Below are 24339 nucleotides of genomic sequence, written 5' to 3'. Positions count from 1 at the left end.
TTGTTAGGGAGCATATTTACGACTAAGTGCGGCCGCAATAGTGCCACCGTCAACTCTGTTTCTATGTGGCTGCATTAGGCGACAACGTTGCTGATGTAGCACGTTGTTACAGGTAGTTGCCGAGGTATGGTTTTGCTGGTTTTGTCAGCCAACGGTAGAGAATATTTCCTATGGCCATTCGGTGCCCAGTCTCTAGGTGCAACCCTTTCAATCGCAGCCTTGGTTGCATTTTGCACGCCGGTAATGCAGCAGTGCCAAGTCACGTAATCAGAAACACAAAACAATATATTTTCCTTCGCGCCGGGTAGAAAGGTGGGGCATGTAAGGACACTCAATTTCTTTACTATACAGGGTGGTCCATTGATAGTGACCGGGCCAAATATCTCACGAAATAAGCATCAAACGAAAAAACTACAAAGAACGAAACTCGTCCAGCTTGAAGGGGGGAGCAAGATGGGCTGTAGTTGGCCTGCTAGATGGCGCTGCCATAGGTCAAACGGATATCAACTGCATTTTTTTAAATATGAACCCCCATTTCGTATTACATATTTGTGTTGTACGTAAAGAAATATGAATGTTTTAGTTGGACCACTATTTTCGCTTTGTGATAAATGGCATTGTAATAGTTACGAACATATAAGTACATGGTATCACGTAACATTCCGCCAGTGCCGACGGTATTTGCTTCGTGATACATTACCCGTGTTAAAATGGACCGTTTACCAATTGCGGAAAAGGTCGATATCGTGTTGATGTATGGCCATTGTGATCAAAATGCCCAACGGGCTTGTGCCATTTACGCTGCTCGGTACCCTGGACGACATCATCCAAGTGTCCGGACCGTTTGCTGGGTAGTTACGTTATTTAAGGAAACAGGAAGTGTTCAGCCACATGTGAAACGTCAACCACGACGTGCAACAAACGATGATGCCCAAATAGGTGTATTAGCTGCTGTCGCGGCTAATCCGCACATCAGTGGCAGACAAATTGCGCGAGAATCGGGAATCTCAAAAACGTCGAAGTTGAGAAAGCTACAGCAACATCGATTGCACCCGTACCATATTTCTATGCATCAGGAATTGCTTGGCGACGACTTTGAACGTCGTGTACAGTTCTTCCACTGGGCACAAGAGAAGTTACGGGACGATGACAGATTTTTTGCACGCGTTCTATTTATCGACGAAGCGTCATTCACCAACAGCGGTAACGTAAACCGGCATAATATGCACTATTGGGCAACGGAAAATCCACGATGGCTGCGACAAGTGGAACATCAGCGACCTTGGCGGTTTAATGTATGGTGCAGCATTATGGGAATAAGGATAACTGGCCCCCATTTTGTCGATGGCAATCTAAATGGGGCAATGTATGCTGATTTCCTACTTAATGTTCTACCGATGTTACTGCAAGATGTTTCACTCCATGACAGAATGGCAATGTACTTCCAACATGATGGATGTTCGGCACATAACTCGCGTGTGGTTGAAGCGATATTGAATAGCATATTTCATGACAGGTGGATTGGTCGTCGAAGTAACATACCATGGCGCGCACGTTCACCGGATCTGACGTCCCCGGATTTCATTCTGCGGCGAAAGTTGAAGTATATTTGCTATCGTGATCCACCGACAACGCCTGACAACATGCGTGAGCGCATTGTCAATGCATGTGCGAACATTACGGAAGGCGAACTACTCGCTGTTAAGAGGAATGTCGTTACACGTATTGCCAAATGCATTGAGGTTGACGGACATTATTTTGAGCATTTATTGCATTAATGTGGTATTTACAGGTAATCGCAGCATGCGTTCTCAGAAATGATAAGTTCACAAAGATACATGTCTCACATTGGAACAACCGAAATAAAATGTTGAAACGTACCTACGTCCTGTATTGTAATTTAAAAAACCTACCTGTTACCAACTGTTCGTCTAAATTTGTGAGCCATATGTTTCTGACCATTACAGCGCTATCTATCAAAAAGCGGAAAAGTGGTCCAACTAAAATACTCATATTTCTTTATGTACTACACGAATATGTAATAAAAATGGGGCTTCCTTTTTTAAAAAAACTCAGTTGGCATCCGTTTGACCTATGGCAGTGTCATCTAGTGGGCCAACCAAAACGCCATCTGGATTCCACCTTCATGCTAGACAAGTTTCGTTCTTCGTAGTTTTTTCGTTTGACGCTTATTTCGTGAGATATTTCACCCGATCACGATCAATGGACCACTCTGTATACAAGACTGTAAGTGGGCGAACGGGAGAAACATGAATAAACGTCATTCGTTGAGCTGCGGCCGGTACTAAGCACCGAAGCCACTATATGCCAAGATCGTGGTCTGTAAATGGGCGTATTGGCTGCTACCATCATAATAAAAGATCTGCAACAGTGAACACTTACTGTATTCTACAAAACTCCTTAAGACCTTTACACTTCTAATAATTCATCACGTGTGTTTCCTTACTCATGGACAGCAACTTGCCAAGTATGCGTTTTGAGGTACATTACTTTTCACGTCCTATGAGTCTCATGATAAAAATGTTTCGCGTTTATTAGGAGTAAATTCAAATTTCTCTCGTTGTGTTGTTGAACGACTGTAAAATATTAACATAAATATTTCTTTTCCATTTTGTACTTATTCCTCTTGTTATAGCTAACTTTTCTTCCTGTGGAAAGGAAAATAGAGAGCCACGCATACTTCCACAAATATAGCTCGCTTTCACCCGTTTCGTGGCGGTACTGTTGTCTGTGAAAACACTTCTTCACTGTAAATGTACTGCAGCGAACAATGCCGGGCAACAGTATCCGGCACTGTTGACCAATATGTGACTCCCATTACATGTCGCTTTTAGCCGGCAACATTCCCGGGGGCTCTGTTGTTGCCAACATATTTCTGTGGCTCGTATAAAAGTATGTTAATAAGTGGCTATAATGCTCTTTGTGTGAGGGATTGTCACTGGGGCTGACTTTTCGCACTGTGGGCTGTTGCAGGCATGAGCAGTCCGGAGGCGACGGCCGTTCTCGCTGCCTCGCCATGCGGACGTCCGCCTCAGCGCTCATGGTGAGTGCCGGCACCACAGCTCTCTGCACGACTGCCTTTTTAACTGCTACCACTAAGTCTGCTTTAAAACTGCAGCATCATGTAGCGTTCTAAGCGGCTGGCAACGCAAACAGTTATCGTTTCAACGCAGCCGCTCCAAGAAGGTAAGCTGAAATGCTATCTACATTACTGCCCATTAAAATTGCTACACCAAGAAGAAAAGCAGATGATAAATGGGTATTCAATGGACAAATATATTATACTAGAACTGACATGTGATTACATTTTCACGCAATTTGGGTGCATAGATCCTGAGAAATCAGTACCCAGAACAACCACCTCTGGACGTAACAACGGCCTTGATACGCCTGGGCATTGAGTCAAACAGAGTTTGGATGGCGTGTACAGGTACAGCTGCCCATGTAGCTTCAACACGATACCACAATTCATCAAGAGTAGTGACTGGCGTATTGTAAGGAGCCAGTTGCTCGGCCACCATTGACCAGTCGTTTTAAATTTGTGCGAGATCTGGAGAATGTACTAGCCAGGGCAGCAGTCGAACATTTTCTGTATCCAGAAAGGCACGTACAGGACCTGCAACATGCGGTCGTGCATTATTCTACTGAAATGTACGGTTTCGCAGGGACCGAATGAAGGGTAGAGCCACGGGTCGTAACACATCTGAAATATAACTTTCAATGTTCAAAGTGCCGTTAATGCGAACAAGAGGTGACCTAGACGTGTAACCAATGGCACCCCATACCATCACGCCGGGTGATACACCAGTATGGCGATGACGAACACGCGCTACCAATGTGCGTTCACCGCGGTGTCGCCAAACACGGATGCGACCATCATGATGTTGTAAACAGAACCTGGATTCATCCGAAAAAACGACGTTTTGCCATTTGTGCACCCAGGTTCGTCGTTGAGTACACCATCGCAGGCGCTCCTGTCTGTGATGCAGCGTCGAGGGTAACCGCAGCCACGATCTCCGAGCTGAGAGTCCATACTGCTGCAAACATGGTCGAACTGTTCGTGCAGATGGTTGTTGTCTTGCAAACGTCCCCATCTGTTGACTCAGGGATCGAGACGTGGCTGCACGACCCGTTACAGTCATGCGGATAAGATGCCTGTCATCTCGACTGCTAGTGATACGAGGCCGTTCGGATCCAGCACGGTGTGCCGTATTACACTCCTGAACCCACTGATTCCATATTATGCTAACAGTCATTGGATCTCGACCAACGCGAGCAGCAATGTCGCGATACGATAAACCCCAATCGCGATAGACTACAATCCGACCTTTATCAAAGTCGGAAACGTGATGGTACGCATTTCTCCTCCTTACATGAGGCATCACAACAACGTTTCACCAGGCAACGCCGGTCAACTGCTGTTTGTGTATGTGAAATCGGTTGTAAACTTTCCTCATGGCAGCACGTTGTAAGTGTCGCCACCGGCGCCAACCTTGTGTGAATGCTCTGAAAAGCTAATCATTTGCATATCACAGCATCTTCTTCCCGTCGGTCAAATTTCGCGTCTGTAGCACATCATCTTCATGGTGTAGCTATTTTAATGGCCAGTAGTGTACATTCAGTCTATCAGGAAACATTACTGAGCGAGTTTCCTATCCAGAAACTGCGTCTGGACGTTAAGTGTGAGAAGCTCGTGTTATGTCTTGTTTAAGAACAAGAAACGTCTAACAATGCTTGTCAGGAAACAGGCAGGTTTTAACCTTCCGCGATATTGCTGCTTGCATTGATTGTCATCCCACGACTTCCGTGGAGGTAAGGACTCGATGGGTTCAGGAGGAACATATTGAACCCGATACATTATCTCAAAGGCCCCACGCGACTATCGGCCGAGAGGACAGTCATTGTTTGCTTGGATGTTGAGGATCGTGTAGCCACGTCATGCACACTAAGTATGGAGAAGGTATTGTCTGCAGAAAGACAAGTATCCTCAATAAATTCGGGAGCGATATGGACTCTTAGCACTGCGAACAGTGTTTCGGCTTTTCTTGACATGGTAGAAGAGTAATGCGCGCCAGCTTTTGTGGGACCAACAACAACACTGCAAACGTTGTTTCCAGTCCAGTTCCGGTTCTGAATACCGAATCATGAAGAGACTCCAATGTTGACGAATGTTTCCAGACTGCATCACCACGATGTGCCATCATGGTATGCAGTGCTAATGAGTACACAACACGATCACCTCTCGGTCACATAGTCGGTACTGTGGACAGCAGGCGTCACATTTCTGAAGTGTTATGCCTGGTGCCAGTCTTCTATCTTCGAAGTCTCCTTTTAGCTGACCTACATCGGTACAGAACGTTTTCGACTATTAACCTTACCATAAAATTCTTCAGGTATTATCCGATCATGGGTCTGCGAGAGATTGGCACGCCACTACTCTCCAGCCTCTTAATTGGGTTTTGGGGCAGTGCCGAAACAGCAGGGTGTGACGTAACCGTATCTCTCATCGAAGCTCAGTTATACTGGATGCCCAATAAGGTTAGAGATATTCTTGCTGCCATAGGTAGCAGCTCTGTGAATTACCCAAATCAAATACAACTCCGATCATTTATCGTTCTTATTGTATACTTACACGCACAACAACTAGAGCTTCGTTATTTGGCACTTGCTCTGGTGTTGCAGTTTCAGTGGCCAACAGTGTGTTGACACCAGTTCGGGAAGCACGTCCCAGTTTGAATCTGGAAGACAACATCTTAATATACAGGGTGTTTGAAATACCTTGCATCAAACATCTGCAGGGGAAAGATAACTTCACGGGAACAACTTTTGTCAGTGACAAAATGCTCGATAAACACTTCTCGAAGACGCTAGACGTCTTTTTATTGAATTCACCGGTCCTAGGACGACGAGAATTCCCTGGGCTCTACTAACCAGAGCCGCCCGGGGTGGCCGAGCGCTTCTAGGCGCTACAGTCTGGAACCGTGCGGCCGCTACGGTCGCAGGTTCGAATCCTGCCTCGGGCGTGGATGTGTGTGATGTCCTTAGGTTTGTTAGGTTTAAGTAGTTCTAAGTTCTAGGGGACTGATGACCTCAGAAGTTAAGTCCCATAGTGCTCAGAGCCATTAGAACCATTTTTTACTAACCAGAAGTGGTGCATCTGCATACTACCCACTCCAATGAATTGACAAATTTCCAACCATTAAACCATAAGAAAGAGTGTCTGTAGATAGAGAAAGGTGAAATGAAGAACTTTTTCATTTTGTTCGACCTTTCCCGTTTCAAGCAGAGGAGATGATTGGGTTCTAGGTACCACACACTACACGCTGCAGAGTGCTTTCTTCCTGCCACCTCTAAGGAGCACAGCCATTACTAAAAGATGTGTAGTATCGCCGGGAAGTGTCAGCGAATATTTTGTCATGAAGAAAGGGTGATCTATCACCACTAGACTTTTGATCCAAAGATTTTCAAACACGCTGTGAAGGTTCGTCAAATAATACAGGCTCATAAAATATTTCTTAATCTCACGCACAACAACTGCCCCCACCTCTATAAAAAGAAGATACAGGCATGTGGTCAACGTTGATATCGATGGATAAATGCTTTCTTTGTTTTGAGAATTTAAATTATCTTTAAATTGTTTACTCGATAACTGACTGATTTTCGGTAAGCCACGAGAAGCTGCTACACCGTCCCTACTTCAGTCAGTAGCAGGAAGAATTGAAATTTTGACTGTAACAAATACCGATGCAGCTCTCCTCGTAATGTTATGGATTGTCCCGTCACCGAAGCAAGATCGCAGCAGGTGTCATATCTCCCAGTGTTTAGAACTAACCAGAGGAGCTAGTACAAAGACGGGAAAGTGTGCTAGAACTATATGTACTATGTCTATGTTAGTTAGCTATATTGCACCAACATACTCACGCAGTTCAGGGTTCTTGGTCCTCTGTCATCATTTACAGAAGGTATGATCGGAGAGGCGAGTGACAGCAAAAGCAGTTCCTCACCCTTCAGTAGAGAAGTATGTGGCTGTGACAGGCCTCTCGCTGTTCAATGCGCTCGCCCCAGGTGTAGATGGACGGCCTGGGATGGCGACTGGCGGCAACGTGGCACAGGAGACTCGTTCCGCCGACTGATTCTTCGTCTGTGTCTTTTGGACAGGTTTATACAACAACCCAGATTCTTTTTCACGTTTACACTCTTTACTAGTGTATTTTGAGACATTTAGTAGAGTGTCCAAACAAGTGGAAGGCGACCTTTTGCGACTTTTTCCATGACGATGATACCATAATAAGAAGGTATAAAAGATATATTTTCGGGACAGGGTGGCCTTGTCCTTTCGCGGAGGAACTACGCAGTATTTTTCTCTCTAGCCTTTATCCCTACGACTGGCAGCTTCTGAAAAAGTATCCAGACAGCTAGACGTGCAATGTTGGCACCTTTTCCCCGTGTGCCTTGCCGTATTGGATAGTGGAAATCTGGTCAGTAGATAAATGAATGAATGTCCCCACTTTGCCAATTTTCCTTTTTTTGAGTCTTTTGACTGGTTTGATGCGGCCCACCACGAATTCCTCTCCTGTGCCAACCTATTCATGCCGGAGTAGAGCTTGTAACCAACATCCTCAATTATCTGCTGGATGTATTCCAATCTCTGTCTTCCTCTACAGTTTTTGCCCTCTACAGCTCCCTCTAGTACCATAGAAGTTATTCCCCGATGTCCTAACAGAAATGCTATCTGACCATTCAACTTGTCCGCAGCGCCAATTCTTGATAGAGCGTATCGAACCTAACTGATATCAGGCGTCTCTGTCGATTGTGCACTTAATATCGCTATCCAGGCAACATCTTGCTTATTATGATAAGCAAAACTCCGTTTGCTACTGTCACTGGGGACCGTAGGAAACACACACCTGGCTGTCTTCCTGCTGACAGACTTTTATCTAAAAACAGGGGCAAAATTGAATAAAGTCCATCTGGTTCCTTCCAGTTACGATTCTGCTGGTTCAACTGCTGACACACGTCTCTGACGTTAAAACGATATAAACAGTGATGCTGTGCCGGTGAAATTATTTTTGAAAGTGAGGGAAGTACTGTTACAGTTGTACAGTGCGCGTGAAAAGATTAATACGCTACGTCTGGGAAGGTCCTTTCAAGCTGCCTAAAATTGATCTGACTAACATAATCTGAAACTATTCAGCCTAAAGGGAAAATTTAAAGTCTAATTGTTGAAGTAATGTACCTTCCATCGTTTGGTATACCCTGAAATACAGTGTAATATTGCAGCATGTAGCCGAAATAATCAAAGACAATGGACGACGCACTGACGTCAGCAGCTGTTTCCAGGGAAATCGCTCACTATATTGTCGTATGGCTATAAAAGAAGCAGCGCTGGATATTTCACACTAGAGACTCGCAGGCATGGAAGTGGGAGAACAGCCTGTAGTGGTATACAACCAATGCAAGAGTTCATCGTATCGTTAGCTTCTAGTAGTGTGCAACGAAGCCAAGAGGACATTGAATCATTGGCTTCTAGTAGTGTGCAACGAAGCCAAGAGGACATCGCATCGTTGCCTTCTAGTAGTGTGCAACGAAGACAAGAGGACATTGAATCATTGGCTTCTAGTAGTGTGCAACGAAGCCAAGAGGACATCGCATCGTTGCCTTCTAGTAGTGTGCAACGAAGACAAGAGGACATTGAATCATTGGCTTCTAGTAGTGTGCAACGAAGCCAAGAGGACATCGCATCGTTGGCTTCTAGTAGTGTGCAACGAAGACAAGAGGACATTGAATCATTGGCTTCTAGTAGTGTGCAACGAAGCCAAGAGGACATCGCATCGTTGGCTTCTAGTAGTGTGCAACGAAGACAAGAGGACATTGAATCATTGGCTTCTAGTAGTGTGCAACGAAGCCAAGAGGACATCGCATCGTTGGCTTCTAGTAGTGTGCAACGAAGACAAGAGGACATTGAATCATTGGCTTCTAGTAGTGTGCAACGAAGCCAAGAGGACATCGCATCGTTGGCTTCTAGTAGTGTGCAACGAAGACAAGAGGACATTGAATCATTGGCTTCTAGTAGTGTGCAACGAAGCCAAGAGGACATCGCATCGTTGGCTTCTAGTAGTGTGCAACGAAGACAAGAGGACATTGAATCATTGGCTTCTAGTAGTGTGCAACGAAGCCAAGAGGGAATCGCATAGTCACAATGAAGAGAGAACAGATTTTGCAAAAGTCGAAAGAAGCACTAAAGCTAACGCAGATGGTGATGTCGAAGCAGTGTGCAGAAGTTCCTCAGGTAAGTAATTACCAATGGCATTTCGCCATATAGGAGCTCCCATGTCCTGCTACAAACTCATTCTAATTCCGTGGCCCGTTTGCAGATAGACGCCACTCTCGTGTAATCGCCGGTTGGAGCGGAGATATTGGCTGACTTAACTGCTCGGGGAAGACGCTGCAACATCGTCAGTCGTGGACAGCCAGGTTCACTGAGAATACAAGATGCGACGGCATCGAGCGTGTTCGTCGTGGATGGAGCCTCTCGAGTTCCCGTGGATCCTATGCCCAACTTCCTGAAGGTGCTACCGTTGCTGACGGAGTCCTCGCTTCAGCTGTAATAAACCGAATGTTACCATGTTGCTTATCAAATAAATGCAATAAAACCGAACACTGCTTGTTGATTTCATTAAACGTTCTCAGCACAGATTCATCTGACGCATTGAGATTATGGTAAAGATGAATACTGACACTTGCGATGTCTGACTTTCACAATGGATGTATGTCTGGAATTCCACAGCCAGCGAGTTTCACACGATGCAAATGTTATAAAGAAAACTGAGCGTAGACCACCAAAAGTTTCATAAGCATTACGTGAAAAAACTTGTAGCCGAAAGTCGGCGCTTATATTCCATGGTGGCATATGATAATAACCTTTCCTCTTAAAAGTTAAGCTAATTGCTTGCCTATCCAAAAGAATTTGTTGCCTGACTACAGGCAGTGGGTTCGACCCATTTCTCCAGAATAGGCGAACTGCCTACTTTGTAACACTGTCTACCAGCAAGATTGCACGATCTGACCGACTGACAAACATCTAAAGCAACTGCCCCAGAAAGCTGGAAGCTACATCGTTGCTCTCTTCAGTGACATATCCTGTAATCGGAACTGTCCAAAGACATGGAAACAAGACGAGACAGTGGTTACTACAAATACAGGCAATTACCTGAGACTGCCAAAGATTTATCGACCAGTCGGCCTACTGTTGGCGGCATCATTTCAGTGTGAGTGCGTGTACCTCTTGAGACTACTGTGGCACGTGCAAGCAAGCGAGCATAGTGCACGAGGGACGCTCATAACGTACTACTTACCATCTCGAAAATGTAAAGAAACGTAATAAACTTGTTTGGTTGTAGGTGCATTGTCCTGACACCGGTAGAATAGCTAAAATGAAGTGGCTCTGCCCATCTCCACCCTAGAAAATGTTTCGAAGTGACAAAGTTTTATGTCTAGCCATTCGTTATCTTCCAGTACACGGTGATGACCGTAGAGAAGCCCGCAAATTTCCAATGTTTTCTTTCATTTAGTTTGTGTACTACACTTGGCTTCTTTTCAAGATTCCTTTAAATCCTTCATTCTTCAGGTTCTAATTATGGAGACAGTGGATTAGCTTGTGCGGTGCTGGTCGCACGATGTGGAAGTGCCCGGGTTTGGTGATTGAGGGACGCGGCGATTCTCACAAATACGCGCAATTTCAAACGGAGTGCCATACCCCCTGTTCCATTTCGGGCTTCGGTTCGGAGATTCCACAATCTATAAACTCTGCGGTTCCTAGAGGACTCAGTGAACGCAACGAAACTCTAAGAAGTCTTCGAGGCATTCTGACAGCACGTCTCACATACTTCTCACTGCGTGTGAGGTTCGTGTGTCACACGTCCTTCTCTGGGTAACCCGTATTGAAGAACTTTTCACGATCGTATCCGGAATGGATCTGCATTAGTACTGGATTATTATAAGAATTTGTGCTTGAGACGACAAACTACGCTTTTCTCACCACAGAGTGTATATATGCAGACGATACGGCGATCTTGAGACGGGTAACAGATTCGTGGTGTCCGCCGATCTCTCAAAATGTAACGCATTTGGTTGCCCTAGAATAATATACCTTATTTTAACTGACTGTTATTTGTATAGTGATTCGATGGCATTAAATGGTTTGGCTCCCTATTTGAGTGAAGAATGGAAGAGTGTAGGATTTGTCTTACATATATGTGGTGTCACCGTCAGACACCACACTTGCTAGGTGGTAGCCTTTAAATCGGCCGCGGTCCGTTAGTATACGTCGGACCCGCGTGTCGCCACTGTCAGTGATTACAGACCGAGAGCCACCACACGGCAGGTCTAGAGAGACTTCCTAGCACTCGCCCCAGTTGTACAGTCGACTTTGCTTGCGATGCTACACTGACAATTACGCTCTCATTTGCCGAGACGATAGTTAGCATAGCCTTCAGCTACGTCATTTGCTACGACCTAGCAAGGCGCCATTACCAGTTTATATTGAGATTGTTATTAATGTACCGTCAAGAGCGATGTACACCAATTATGGATTGAAGTTAAGTATTTCACCAAATGCATCCGTTTTTCTAAGTTCTCAAATACTTGTCCTGTTCCAGACCTCACGCCAGCCTGCGTGAGCTTAAATGCGTGAATTTCGGCCTCCTCTAGCAACACGGTGTTGGCTCTTCTGCCAACATTACAATATTCGTAACGGATGAGGAGGCACCCACAAGTCAGTTATGGGAGCAGATTTTACTGACTGAGAGGTAGAGTTCCTTCCGTATCTTCTATTTGTGGTCAGCCACACCCGTGGAAAGCTTTACTGGTTGTATCCAAATGCTCTTCATTTTGTAAATAATATTTTATGTTATGACTGCCAAAATTTAATTTAATTGTGTTGGCATTTGCTCCAGCTCTTGAGACGTCATGCAAACCATCATTCCGACTTTAAATTTCGATCAGAATGAACGCATTGCAAATACGAGGGGCGCTCAGAAAGTAAGCTCCGATCGGTCGCGAAATGGAAACGACTATGAAAATCCGATAAAGCTTTGCACAGATGTGTTGGGTAGTGTCTCTAGTATAACCCCAGTTAGCATCACGTGGCTCTTCTCATTTCTGAGCTCGCAGTGAGTGCGTAAAGATGTCTAGAAAATAGTGTCTGCCGCCAAGTACGAGGGCCTGGTGAGAAATTTCGCCTGAAGCTATGCAGCTAACATTACATAACTGTCTTGCTGTTTCTTCTTCAAGACAATTCTCAGCCGCATTCTGCAGGGGCAATGAAGATGCTCCTGCATCGTTTTCAAATGGAAATGTGAGATTACCCACAATACAGTCCGCAATTGTCTCTCTGGTCACATGAACCGCTGTCTTTGAAGACAACATTTTGACACAGACAACGAGGTGTAGGCCAGTGTGGAGAATTGGCGGAAAGCACTGGCGGCTGCCTTCTATGATGAGGCTATTGAAAAGTTGGTACAACGCTATGACAAAAGTCTAAGTCAGAACGGCGACTACGTAGAGAAGTAGCTGAAAGGTGTAGCTAATTGTTACAAGTAAAACATTTCTGATGTTCACTGTGGTTTCAATTTGGCAATCAATCGGAGATTACTTTCTGAACAGGCCTCGTAATTTTGTAGATTCCTGGGAGGTTACAACTCTGTACCTGATCTGGACTCCAGCCAAGGACCTCTGCTGTCCCGTGCTAGTGCCCTGTCTACTGACCTCTCCAAGCACGGCTCACTACCCGCCCTCACAGCCTTACTTCCACCAGTATCTCTTCTCCTGCGTCACTGTAGGCTCTCTTAGTTGGCAGTATTGTCAAACCTTATTCAGGACAAATTATTTAGCTATTTGAAAAACGAAACGTTTTTTGTGTTTTAGGCTGAGTTGTTCAATATGAAACGTCCCCTTTTGAAAAATTATACATGACTGTGTTTAAACTGACACACAATATTTTTAGCGCAACGCAATCTGACTTTCAAAAATCCCTACAAAAGAATGGCCCTGACTAACATTAAACTATACCTTTCACAAATCACTTACCTCACAAAAATCTTCGTTACTCAAGCTACAGCAATACAGCGAGGGCCACTACTGCCAGCTAAATAAAAGATTCAAACTACCGAAGGCACTAACTACTGATATGCATAGTTAGCAAATGAAAGATTTTGATAGAGAACAAACAATGTATTTACCTTACTAGTGTTCAAAAGTCATAATATATATAGCAATTCATGACAACCAGTCTTACAAATTTCAAAACTCCGTCATCTCTCTCCCCACATCCACCACTGCTGGCGGCTCACCTCCACCTGCCGAACGCTGTGCGCTGTTGACATCCAGCTGCCCAACACTACAATAGCAGACAACAATGCAAACTAGCCACAGACTGCACACAGCACAGCCAGTGATTTTCATACAGAGCGCTACGTGGCGTTACCAATAAGAAAACCTAAACAGCCAACTTACAAATATAGTTTTTAACCGAAAACAGTATTAACTGAGTCAGTTTCGGTAATGGTGAGCGTCTGCTCTATCATTATCACCCTTCCAAAAGTGATATTACCACAAAAAGTCACAAAAAGTCCTAACTTATTTCCATATTACTGCACCACTGTAACGTTATCTTTGACGAAAGTCCCCTTCGGTAAGTACATAATCAAATCGATGAGCCCGTAAACAGTCGTCGTCATCATCATCATCACCAGTACGCAAGGTATTACTGCTCGCCCAATTTCATGAGTCCTGAAGTGGCACCAGGGTTTCAATGCAGACAAAAACCCCACTATCAGCCAGCGGTAGATATCGGCAAATCTACAGCCAGTCCCCATTTGTGGAAGTACACTGCCAAGGAATACACTGCGCATTACCTTTGAGGCGTATCGCCGTAGATCGATCCTGCCTTGGAGGCGGTTAAGTGGGAGATGTGTCTCAGAGCTGGATAGTGACACATGGTGACGCAAGACTGGACGCGCACGTAGTTTATGTATCAGCCGATAAAGGACAACATAGGATAGGGGACTGATTTAGTTTCGATTGTGCCCACTAGAGTGCACTAAAGTAACAGAATGTTTCTCATAAACTGTTCTAGTATTTTCATTAAGTGTTATTATGTCTTTTTGTGTAGGTAAAATGTTATAAATGGGTTTTAGCAGTATGAATGATGCGTGAGTGTGGTTTAAGGTTAATATGAATATAATTGTTTAACGAGTTATGTAGTGGGATTTAGTGTGGGAACATTTCGAAGAAGTGTGGATGTGGACAAAAGGGATTTTTGTAGAATAGATTTGTAAAGTAATTTTATGGTAGAGGGAAAGTTAATTCAGGTATAAATAATAACAGTAAATAACTTTATGCATAAATAAAACTTCAGCATATTAGATAATTAAGTCGGTAAAAAGTGCAGTCGTTAGGTTTACTACTTTGCGATTAGTTATTGGTGAAAAGCGCGGACTGACGCGGGAGAATGTTGTTTTGCCATTGGCTGTTGAGTAAACTGACCAATGATAAAGCGATATTCTTCGCGCGCCTTTCTCTGCCGGTAGAGAAGACTTAGAGTATTCTAGGGAGCCTAGCCATGAAACAGTTCGGACGTGTGTAGTAGTAGTTCCGATGGAAATGGTAAGTTTCCGGATCTAGCAGTGTTTCATACATCAAAAGTGTGGTAAAGTGACGGCATAATTATTGCGATGAGTGTGTAGAAATTTCGGAATTTTTAAGTGATTTTTGTGACGAGGAAAGACACAAATTCCGCGTGGCGTATTGAGCAGGTCGGTGGCTAAAAACTGTGACTGCATTAGGTACCGACAGACTTAATATTTGGCCAGCATTCTCAATCAAAAACAATCCGTATTTTTGTAGCTATTACGTTTTCGGCAAATGCAACACCATAAACTTGTTAACGTGAGTGTAAAGTATTGTGAGTCACTGTGTTAAGACTAGCACGGGCTTGGCAGTGATACTTGTTCACCTAAGTTTCTGAATATATTAAAGAAGGAAAAAATTTCCAACCTTTCATTTCGTGTGAAAACTTTCTCCCGAAACGTAGATTTAGTGACTTTAATTGCAGCCTTGTTCACGTCGAAGTATAGTAGGTTTCGCTCGGCTTCCATACTGATGACCTGCTGAGACAATGTTCACAGGTAGGTGAAGGTTCGTCGTAAAGGGACGGAAGGAACCGCGCCACCGCACCTTGACGTCAAGTCAGACACTCAAGAATGTGGCTCCATTATGATCAGGAACAGTGGGGGACGGCACAAGATCGTGTCAACCGACTCTGCTGTCTAACGTCGTATCAAGCTTAGCAGAACCCCTCGGCTTTGCCCTGGGGGCACAGCCTGCCGAACTTGTTAATCCTGCAGGTGAGTCAAAAGAGAGAACACGAAGCGTCAACCAAGAACTGGCCCTTACGTCGTTATGGTATCGTCAAACCATATCCGCAACAAAGAGCTTAAGCGCTTAATTACCTTCCATGACTATTACGTCGAGTACCCCGCAGCTTCTCTAAATCAGTTCACGAAAGCAGGAGCTGATTTGTTTCAGAATATTATGCCGATTAAATAGGGTGATCATTGATACAAATCAGAAGCTCTTCTTTGGGAAACAGTGTACGTGTTAATGTAATAATAACCTTATAAGAATTTAACGTCCTACATGTTCTGCAGTCGACAGCGGGATACCATTGTTATGCAAATGCTTATATGAATATATCTTCCAAATTGTAAACAGGAATTTTATTAAAACGTCACACATGCTATCCCGTAGCTACAGGAGCGAAAAAGAAAATGGCACAACCCATTGATTTAGTGGAGTCTCGTGTGGTAAATTCGTCTTATGCAGTTGAACTGTGTAAATTCTGCAACAGTCTGTACTGAGTAGGTGGAAGTATACGGAACCAGTTTACGATCGTTATGACACAGTGGTGAGGTAGACAGAGCCTTTCAGCGGGATCAGTCAGGCCCGAATGAAGAAGGGCGAAGTGGCACAGTATCTCTCTGCGAAGAACTGGGGAACGCCACGGAAGGGGAGGCCCATGGCCTCAAAGACAGGAGCATCGCAATTGAAGCGATAAAGGAAAAAGTGTAAAATTAGTCAGAGATCAGTTTTGAACGTCTTCATTGACAACAACATTCGCCTCCCACTGAGTTCCACTACCGCCACACACTTATTCATTTTGCACTAGAGACGGTGACAGATGCTGTTTCTTTCGGCTATCAAATTTTGTCTCACTCACTGTATTCTCCTGTTATGTCACCCATGACATTGTATCACTAGTAGCTGTTGCTTTTCCTGTTCCACTCGCAAGTAGAGCGAGAGAAAAACATCTATATACTTGCCTCCGCCTCCTTACGAGTCTTAGTTTCTCCTACCTCATCTCAGACGTCCTGCCGTAAAATGGATAAGATGCAGTCAAATGAAATCGAGGCAGATGGAAGAAAGTGTGCAAGTGTTCATCATTTCGAAAGTAATCGCCCGCTCTGCTAAAATATCTTTCCCACAGTGAGATAAGACGGTCAATGTCGGAATTTTCACTTTTTCCATTAACGATTCGATTGCGATAGGCCAGTCTTCGAATGAAAAGCTCCTCCACATCTCTGGTAATTCTCAGTTCTTCACAGAGAGTTAGCGTGCCACTTCGCCCTTCGTCGGTCAGACTTGTCTGATAACACTAAAAGTGTCTGTGCCACCTGACCACTGTAGCATAGCGATGGTGAACTGTTGCCGTGTACTTCTATTAACTCAGTATGGACAGTTGCGGCGTGCTTTCCATTCAGCTGCAGGAAACGAATTACTGCGCAGTTCTCAACTTTATCACTAGGTTGCGCCATTTGCTTTTTGGCTGCTGCAGCTATGGGGTTGTGATGCGGAGATTTCAGTGTGTAGTGGCACTGCAGATGTTTAACAGCAAACAAACAAATACAATACTTTTTTTGAGAAATAATTAGATCGTCATGTCTACCCTAAGTAGGTAAATTGTACGGCGTTTTAATAGAATAACTTTAATGTTAGTGCCCTAATATCATCCTTTTCATTTTTTCCTGATGGGTGAGTTTCAGTACTATTAAAAGTTACGCTAAGTGTGTGTATGTGTGTGAGTGAGTAACTTGACTCTAAAAAGCACTTCAAAACTCGCAGGACGGTTGCGAATTATTTCGAGTGCTACTACGATCTATCCAGCAGTTTCTTTCACAGTCACTCTATTTCTATACGGGAGGACTGTTAATGCCCCCTGATGTCTTTGTGTTTGGCAGAAAACTACAGAGCGAAATACGGTGTACTGGAGAAAAATAACTTATTGATCCTTTCTTTATTAAAACCAAAAGTTACACCGTAACCATAACAACAGAACAAAAGAAACAAATATATAATTTTATAATGTCACGGAACACGGCCGCACATAGAATGAACATAAATATCTGGTGCACTGACACCACAAAAACAGAGAATGAAGCCACAAAGAAAAAGAAAGAAAAGAAAATACAACAAGCTCTCTGCTGTCAACACTCCCACTCTTTCTTTACTGAGCTTCTTTTGAGATCGTTGATAGAGCTTTCCTGTTTGATATGAATTTGTCTCTAGTTAAAGATTTTGTGAATAAGGCTGCCAACTGTTCATCAGAATAAACATAATAGACTTCAGTCTCACTATTTTCGACATGTTCACGTATATAATGGTATTTAATGTCAATGTGCTTGGTGTGTTTGTGATGTTCTGTGTTTTTAATCAGGCGAATAGCACTTTTGATTGTCAACATGGAGTGTTGTTGGTTTGTCTAACTGAAAACCAAGTTCGCTGAGAAAACCATGCAACCAAACTACTTCAGTAGCAGCATCCGAAGCTTCTATGTATTCGGTCTCCCTAGTTGATCTGCTTACACATTTCTGCCGACGTAAACATCATGTCACAGGCCCGCCTGCTAACAAGCTCAAACAGCCTGTTGTTGACCGACGAGTGTCACAGTCATCAGCAAAGTCAGCATCTGAGTAGACCACCAGTCCAGTAGACTCAGCTTTGTACCTTATGGTCAAGTCCCTGGTACCCTGTAGATACTTCATAATCTTTTTAACACCATTCCAATGATCGAGACCCAGAATATGTAAAACCTTACGTACCATTCTCACACCGAGCATGATACCTGGCCATGAGACAGCTACTGCAAACATTAAGCTGGCGACTGCCTGCTAGCAGGGCTTGATTTCCATCTTCTTTACCTCATGTTGGTTTGCAGAGGACTGCCCACTGTGCAACATGGTTCCAACATCAAAAGGAGTGGAGTTCGGCTTTGAATCATCCGTGTTGAACTTCTGAAGTGAACAATTGATGTATCTTTGCTGGCCTATATAGATTTCTTTTGTAGAAGGGCTGTGTACAATTTCCAATCCACAAACGTATTTTCAATTTCCCATAGTAATTTCAAACATTGATCCCAGTGCTGTCCAAATATTTTCCAGTATTTTTGGAGACTTATAAATAATCAAGCCATCAGCCAGAGAAAGTGCCAGATAAACATCAGTGCCATCTGTTAAAACGTGGAAAACACATTTGTCTGCATTCAGTTGCACAAAGCCGAACAGTGTCAGAAACTGTACAAATGTTTGATTCCAACAACATGGTGACTGTTTGGGTCCATATAGACTCTTCTTCAGTTTGCAAACATTATTTGGGCCTTCTGCAACAAAACCTTTTGGTTGCTCCATGTAAACTTCTTCTTTCAAATCCCAATTCAGCAATGCAGTCTTAGCATCAAACTGCCTAATTTCTATATCTCGTGAAGCTACTATGGCTAATAAAACTCTGATACATATCGGACCACAGGAGAGAAAGTCACTTCATAATCAATGCCTTCTCGGTGTGAATAACCTTTTGCACATAATCTAGCTTTAAAGCGTTCAATTTTTCCCTCAGAATACTGCTTCACACGATAGACCCAGTTACATCCAACGGCCTTGCGGTTGCGTGGTAATGGTACTAAATCCCAAGTTTTGCTGTTCTTCAGGGATGTCATTTCCTCTTCCATTGCTTGTTTCCACTTTTGGTGACTCTTTCGGAGCCATTGCTTCTTGAGAAGTTTGAGGTTCAAAGATAATAGCAGAACAAGCTATATGGTTCGAATGGCTCTGAGCACTATGGGACTTAACATCTGAGCTCATCAGTCCCCTAGAACTTAGAGCTACTTAAACCTAACTAACCTAAAGTCGTCACACACACCCACGCCCAAGGTAGGATTCGAACCTGCCACCGTAGCAGTCGCGCGGTTCCGGACTGAAGCGCCTAGAACCGCTCGGCCAAACAAGCTATACCTTGGTCCCGAAAACGAGCAGGTGGTCGCAGATTAGACCGATCTCTCAGATTCATTCTTTGATTTTCTTTCATTTGTTCATCAGAATCATCCTCTTCAGATTCCTCTATATCATCTTTTTAATTTTCTTTCCTTTTTTCACCTGCATCATCCTCTTCAGATTACTCTTGAACATCTTCTGCAGCATGGTCTAAATAAATAGCTCTGAGCACTATGGGACTTAACATCTATGGTCATCAGTCCCCTATAACTTAGAACTACTTAAACCTAACTAACCTAAGGATATCACACAACACCCAGTCATCACGAGGCAGAGAAAATCCCTGACCCCGCCGGCAATCGATCCCGGGAACCCGAGCGCGGGAAGCGAGAATGCTACCGCACGACCACGAGCTGCGAACAAGCATGGTCTCCCGGGTAAAATTCTTTGTTCTGTGTTTAAGCTATGGGTTTCTTCTTCTTTGAAAGAGACATTGGAGGAGACTGTAATTTTCTTTGACTCAGGATTGTAGAGGCGATAATTAGTACTATACCCATCATAGCCAGCCATGATCAATTTCTTTGATTCACTATCCAATTTTGAACCAAATTTTTCAGGAATTTGTACGTTTGCTGCTGATCCAAACTTCCTCATATGTACAAAATTGTTAAGGCTTTCGTGGCCACTTGTTGACAAACAGCCTATTGGCTTCTGTCTCGGGTTCTTCGTCCGACGTTCATCTAATGATTTTACTGACGTTTCGCCAGCACGAGTGGCTGGCATTGTCAAAGCTTCACCCTCCATTGCCGGTGGCCTAAAGGAGGAGATTTTCCTAACCATTTTTCATATGGCGTAACATTATCATTTGCTTTACATGCTCGGCGATTTAAGATGCACGCAGCACAGCTTACTGCATCTGCCCACAATTCGTGAGACAAGTCAGTACTTAATAACATGCTGGGTGCACACTCAGCAATGGACCTGTTTTCTCGTTCAATCCGGCCTTTCTGTTGTGGTGCATAGGGACTTGTTTTCTCATGTATTATACCACTTTGTTGAAATCTTCAAATTCCACATTTATGAATGCAGTTCCATTGTCACTTGTCAGAACTTTGATTCTGTTTCCAGTTTGTCTTTCAATCAGTCTCTGAAATTCCAAAAACACAGGGAAAGTATCGTGCTTACTTTTAAGAAAATACACGAATCTCTATGAAGTGCAGTCATCGTTGAAAACTATGTACAGTTGTGCACTTCCAAGAGATGGTTTTCTTATCCATCCACTCAAATCTACATGAATAAATTCACCAGGAGCGTTCGATCTTGATTCCAAATTTGAATAAAAAGATTTTCTTTTCATCTTGCTACACTGACACGGTCCACAAGGAAGATTCTCAACTCTATTAAATTTAGATTAGTCGTATTCTTGGGACCACTGACATTAAGGTGCCCATGTCTCTCATGCCAGATCATGGTGAAATTCAGGGAAGCAGGATTTGCCTGTAGTACATCTGGACGTTTAAACAACATTTGATAACACTGAGTGTCCATCTTAATTCCTGCTGCAATTAGACCCGAATTGTGAACTTCCATTCTCTTGTCGTCAAAAATAACTTTCATTGCTTTTTTTGTGACTGCTCCCACTGAAAATAAATTTTTCTTTACTTTAAGAATATATAACGTGTTTTCCAAAGTACGAGGTTGCGATTTACCCTCAACTAATGACAATACTTCAATTGATCCAATGCCTTCTGCTTTGACGATTGAGCTGTCTCCAATTTGAACAAATGAGTCACCCGACTGAATTGGCGTAAATATGTTGAACCACTTATTGTGTGACGTCATATGTTTTGACGCAGCGCTGTTAGTTAACAAAATGTTTTCGCAACCTGGAGCATAAACATACGCATTTTCTGCACTCAAAGCTTGGTGCTCAGACGTAGCAGTTTTCGTATTAAGTTTTGCTAAAAGTTTTCTACACTCAGATTTGAAATGTCCCTTTTTGTGACAGTAATAACATTCAACGTCTTTTCTACTGACCATGTTAGACGCACTGCTGTTACCGGTATTTGAACTGAACTTGCGTGTTCTGTCCACATTAACTGCTGCGAATGCTGTTGAGCTTTCATCACATTGTTAAAGTTTTTGTTCTACTTTGAATAACCTTAAAGTCAAATTATCGAACGTTTGTTGATCTTTATCACACGAGTCCTAGGCAGTTGAAAAAACTGCGAACTTTGCTGGCAGACTTCCCAAAATTTTAGCCATTTTGTCAGCTTCTGTAACAGGTTCCCCAACATCAGCTAATGCTTGTTCCAAGGACTCAACTTGACCGATGTATTGTGCGATTGTGTCTGTTAGTGACAATCTGTAATGAAAAAATTTCTGCCTCAAGGCCATTTTATTAACTGCGAATCGCTGTTCATGAATAGTCTTTAGTCTGGGCCACATTTCCGCTGCATTTGTACACTTCATAACCTATTGAAATTGGTCAAATTCCATCGCAGTAGATAGTAGGAGCATCGCCTTCGCATTTAAGTTGTCGCAAACGGTTCGACTCTCACCAGCTTCATTTGGCCTCGGTTTCCCCTCGACGATATCGAGCACTTTTTCAGCACGAAATTAATTTACAACTGATGTTTCTACAGCTGGAAATTTTTACCGTCAAGTTTCTGGATATTGTACGATTTCAATTTATCCACCTTGTTGTAGGCTGAATGAAAGCCACACTTACAATACTCAATTCAAAACGAAAACGAGCATTTCCCCACAATAGACCAGGGCCATACGGCGGTTTCAGAACTTGAGCATCACGGTTCACGCGAATAAAACTCCGATAAAAGCAATGAATTCACTGAAAAGAAACAAATACCGTATATATGCGTTTGCCAGGGCCCATAACCTGATGTCTTTAATTGTGTCTGACAGAAAAACACAGAGCGAAATACGGTATATTGGAGTAAAAATAACTTATTGCACCTTTTTTTTATTGCAACCAAAAGTTACACCATAACCGTAACAATAGAACAAAAAAAAACAAAGACATAATTTTATAATGTCACGGAACACGGCCGAACACAGAATGAACATAAATATCTGTTGCACTCACACCACGAAAACAGAAAATGAAACCACAAAAAAAACCTCAATGCACCAAGTTCACTGCTGTTAACACCTCCATCGATAGAAATCCAGTCGTCTGGCGATCGTGCTGAACAGGGAACTGATCAGCCAATATCTATCCACTTGTCCTGGAAAATGTCACTGCAGTTCTGATATTGCAGCTCAGAGAACAGTCTTGCTTAGACACTGTGACTCGGACGTCTATCTCGCTTAGCGATATGGTTTCTCCTGTGTTTAGAGGCACATTTTCCAGAAGAGCATGAGAGGTGTATACTGGTCGTATCTAAAATACACCAGGGGCAACACGCAGTCAATACCTTCACCGCGTGATAGCGAGGGTACCCTTACTGATGACAGTGCCGTCAAAACAGGGATACTAAACACGGATTTCCGAAATCGCTTGACCAAAAAAACGAAGTAAATATTTCGGAATTAGAATGAAGGACAACTGCCCACATGAATCACTTATAAATAGATGTCCTCAGTGTAGTGAAGCAGGTTAAATCGCGTAATAAAGGGAAGTCCTCTGCTCCAGACTGCACACCACTCAGATTCCTTTCAGAATATGCAGTTACTATAGTTCTATACGTAGTAGTCATATATAGAGCTATGATTTTTGCATATTTGCATGAGAGTGCATATAAATGCATATTTAAGGGGTAATTGCATATATAAATAAATTTTGCATATTTATGCATATATTTTACTTTTGCAGCAATGATTCTTGAAATACAAGTACTTCATCACAATAGTTTAAGAAGAAGAGTAAGATCTGAGCAAATTTCTCTTTTATTGCTCTGTTTGTGTAGAATTACTTCTCTTTACAAATCCATAAAAGGGCGCCTAAAAATGAGGCGTACATAGCAATCAGCAATGAGCGGTTCCTGTACTATAAAAATATGTCTCTCGACAGCGTAACAAGCTAGGGTTGTTCGTATGGCATTATGCGTTTTGTGGCCCGCTAAAGAAAACGAAGAAAAACTCCTGGTGATAGTTACAGATGCAGGAACATATATGATAAAGGCTGCTAAAGATTTGCAGGTATTTTACATAACTTGTTTAGCACATGCTCTTCACCGACTGGCTGAAGAAATTCGAGCGTATTTTCCAGAAGTAAATGCCTTAATTTCCTCTGTGATAAAAGTATTTGTGAAGGCGCCATCAAGAGTAAAATTATTTACTGAAATGATGCCAGGTGTTCGTTTACCCCCACAGCCGATCATCACGAGGTGGGGGATCATGGATAGAAGCAGCTCTTTATTACAGTGAGCATTTAGGAGACGTGAAAATGGTGCTAGACGTGATGAACAGAAACGAAGCAGGAAGTATCCCAGGTGCAATTAGTGCTTGCAGGGAGGAGAGTCTTCAGAGTAAATTAGTGTTTATTAGGACCTATTTCAGTAAGCTCCTAGCCACAATCACACGTTTGGAAGAAAAAGCAATGCCTCTATTTTCTGCCCTTGAGGTCTACGAAACAGCTGTCGTCGGAGACATACCAAGAGAAATATGAAAGTGTCTACGCAACATAATTGAGAAAACTGAAGCAAGGAATCCAGGTTTAATGTTTCTTCGGGATGTGAATAAGGTGTTAAAAGGAGAATCTGAAAAACAGCTTAATGGTTATTCTGTAAGTGACATAGCCTCTTTTCGGTACTGTCCTGTGACTTCGTGTGATGAAGAGGGATCTTTCTCTTCGCATAAAAACATTTTAAGTGACAGAAGGAAATCATTTCCTCCAGAAAACTGTGAAAAATATTTGATTGTTTATTGCAATAAAAGCAACTGATGCTAAAATAGACTAATAGAAAGAGACAAACATACAGTAATAAACATTAACTTTGTTAATTAATGTTTTAAGAATAATTGTATAATCAGA

The 24339-nt window shown here is 43.0% G+C and overlaps 2 protein-coding genes across 2 annotated transcripts in view; one reads left to right on the top strand and one right to left on the bottom strand.

Moving 5' to 3' along the window:
• Positions 1-24339, bottom strand: part of LOC124612476 — a 630115-nt gene that overhangs the window by 390755 nt on the left and 215021 nt on the right. The window lies entirely within an intron of this gene.
• Positions 8475-9215, top strand: LOC124613709 (thioredoxin domain-containing protein 2-like). Its single transcript, XM_047142428.1, has one exon. It carries the CDS (start codon positions 8475-8477, stop codon positions 9213-9215), a length of 741 nt encoding a protein of 246 aa, XP_046998384.1.

Source organism: Schistocerca americana, chromosome 4 (assembly GCF_021461395.2).
Source record: "Schistocerca americana isolate TAMUIC-IGC-003095 chromosome 4, iqSchAmer2.1, whole genome shotgun sequence".
In the NCBI taxonomy this organism is placed as follows: Eukaryota; Metazoa; Arthropoda; class Insecta; order Orthoptera; family Acrididae; genus Schistocerca; species Schistocerca americana.
This window is presented reverse-complemented; position numbering and strand designations above follow the sequence as displayed.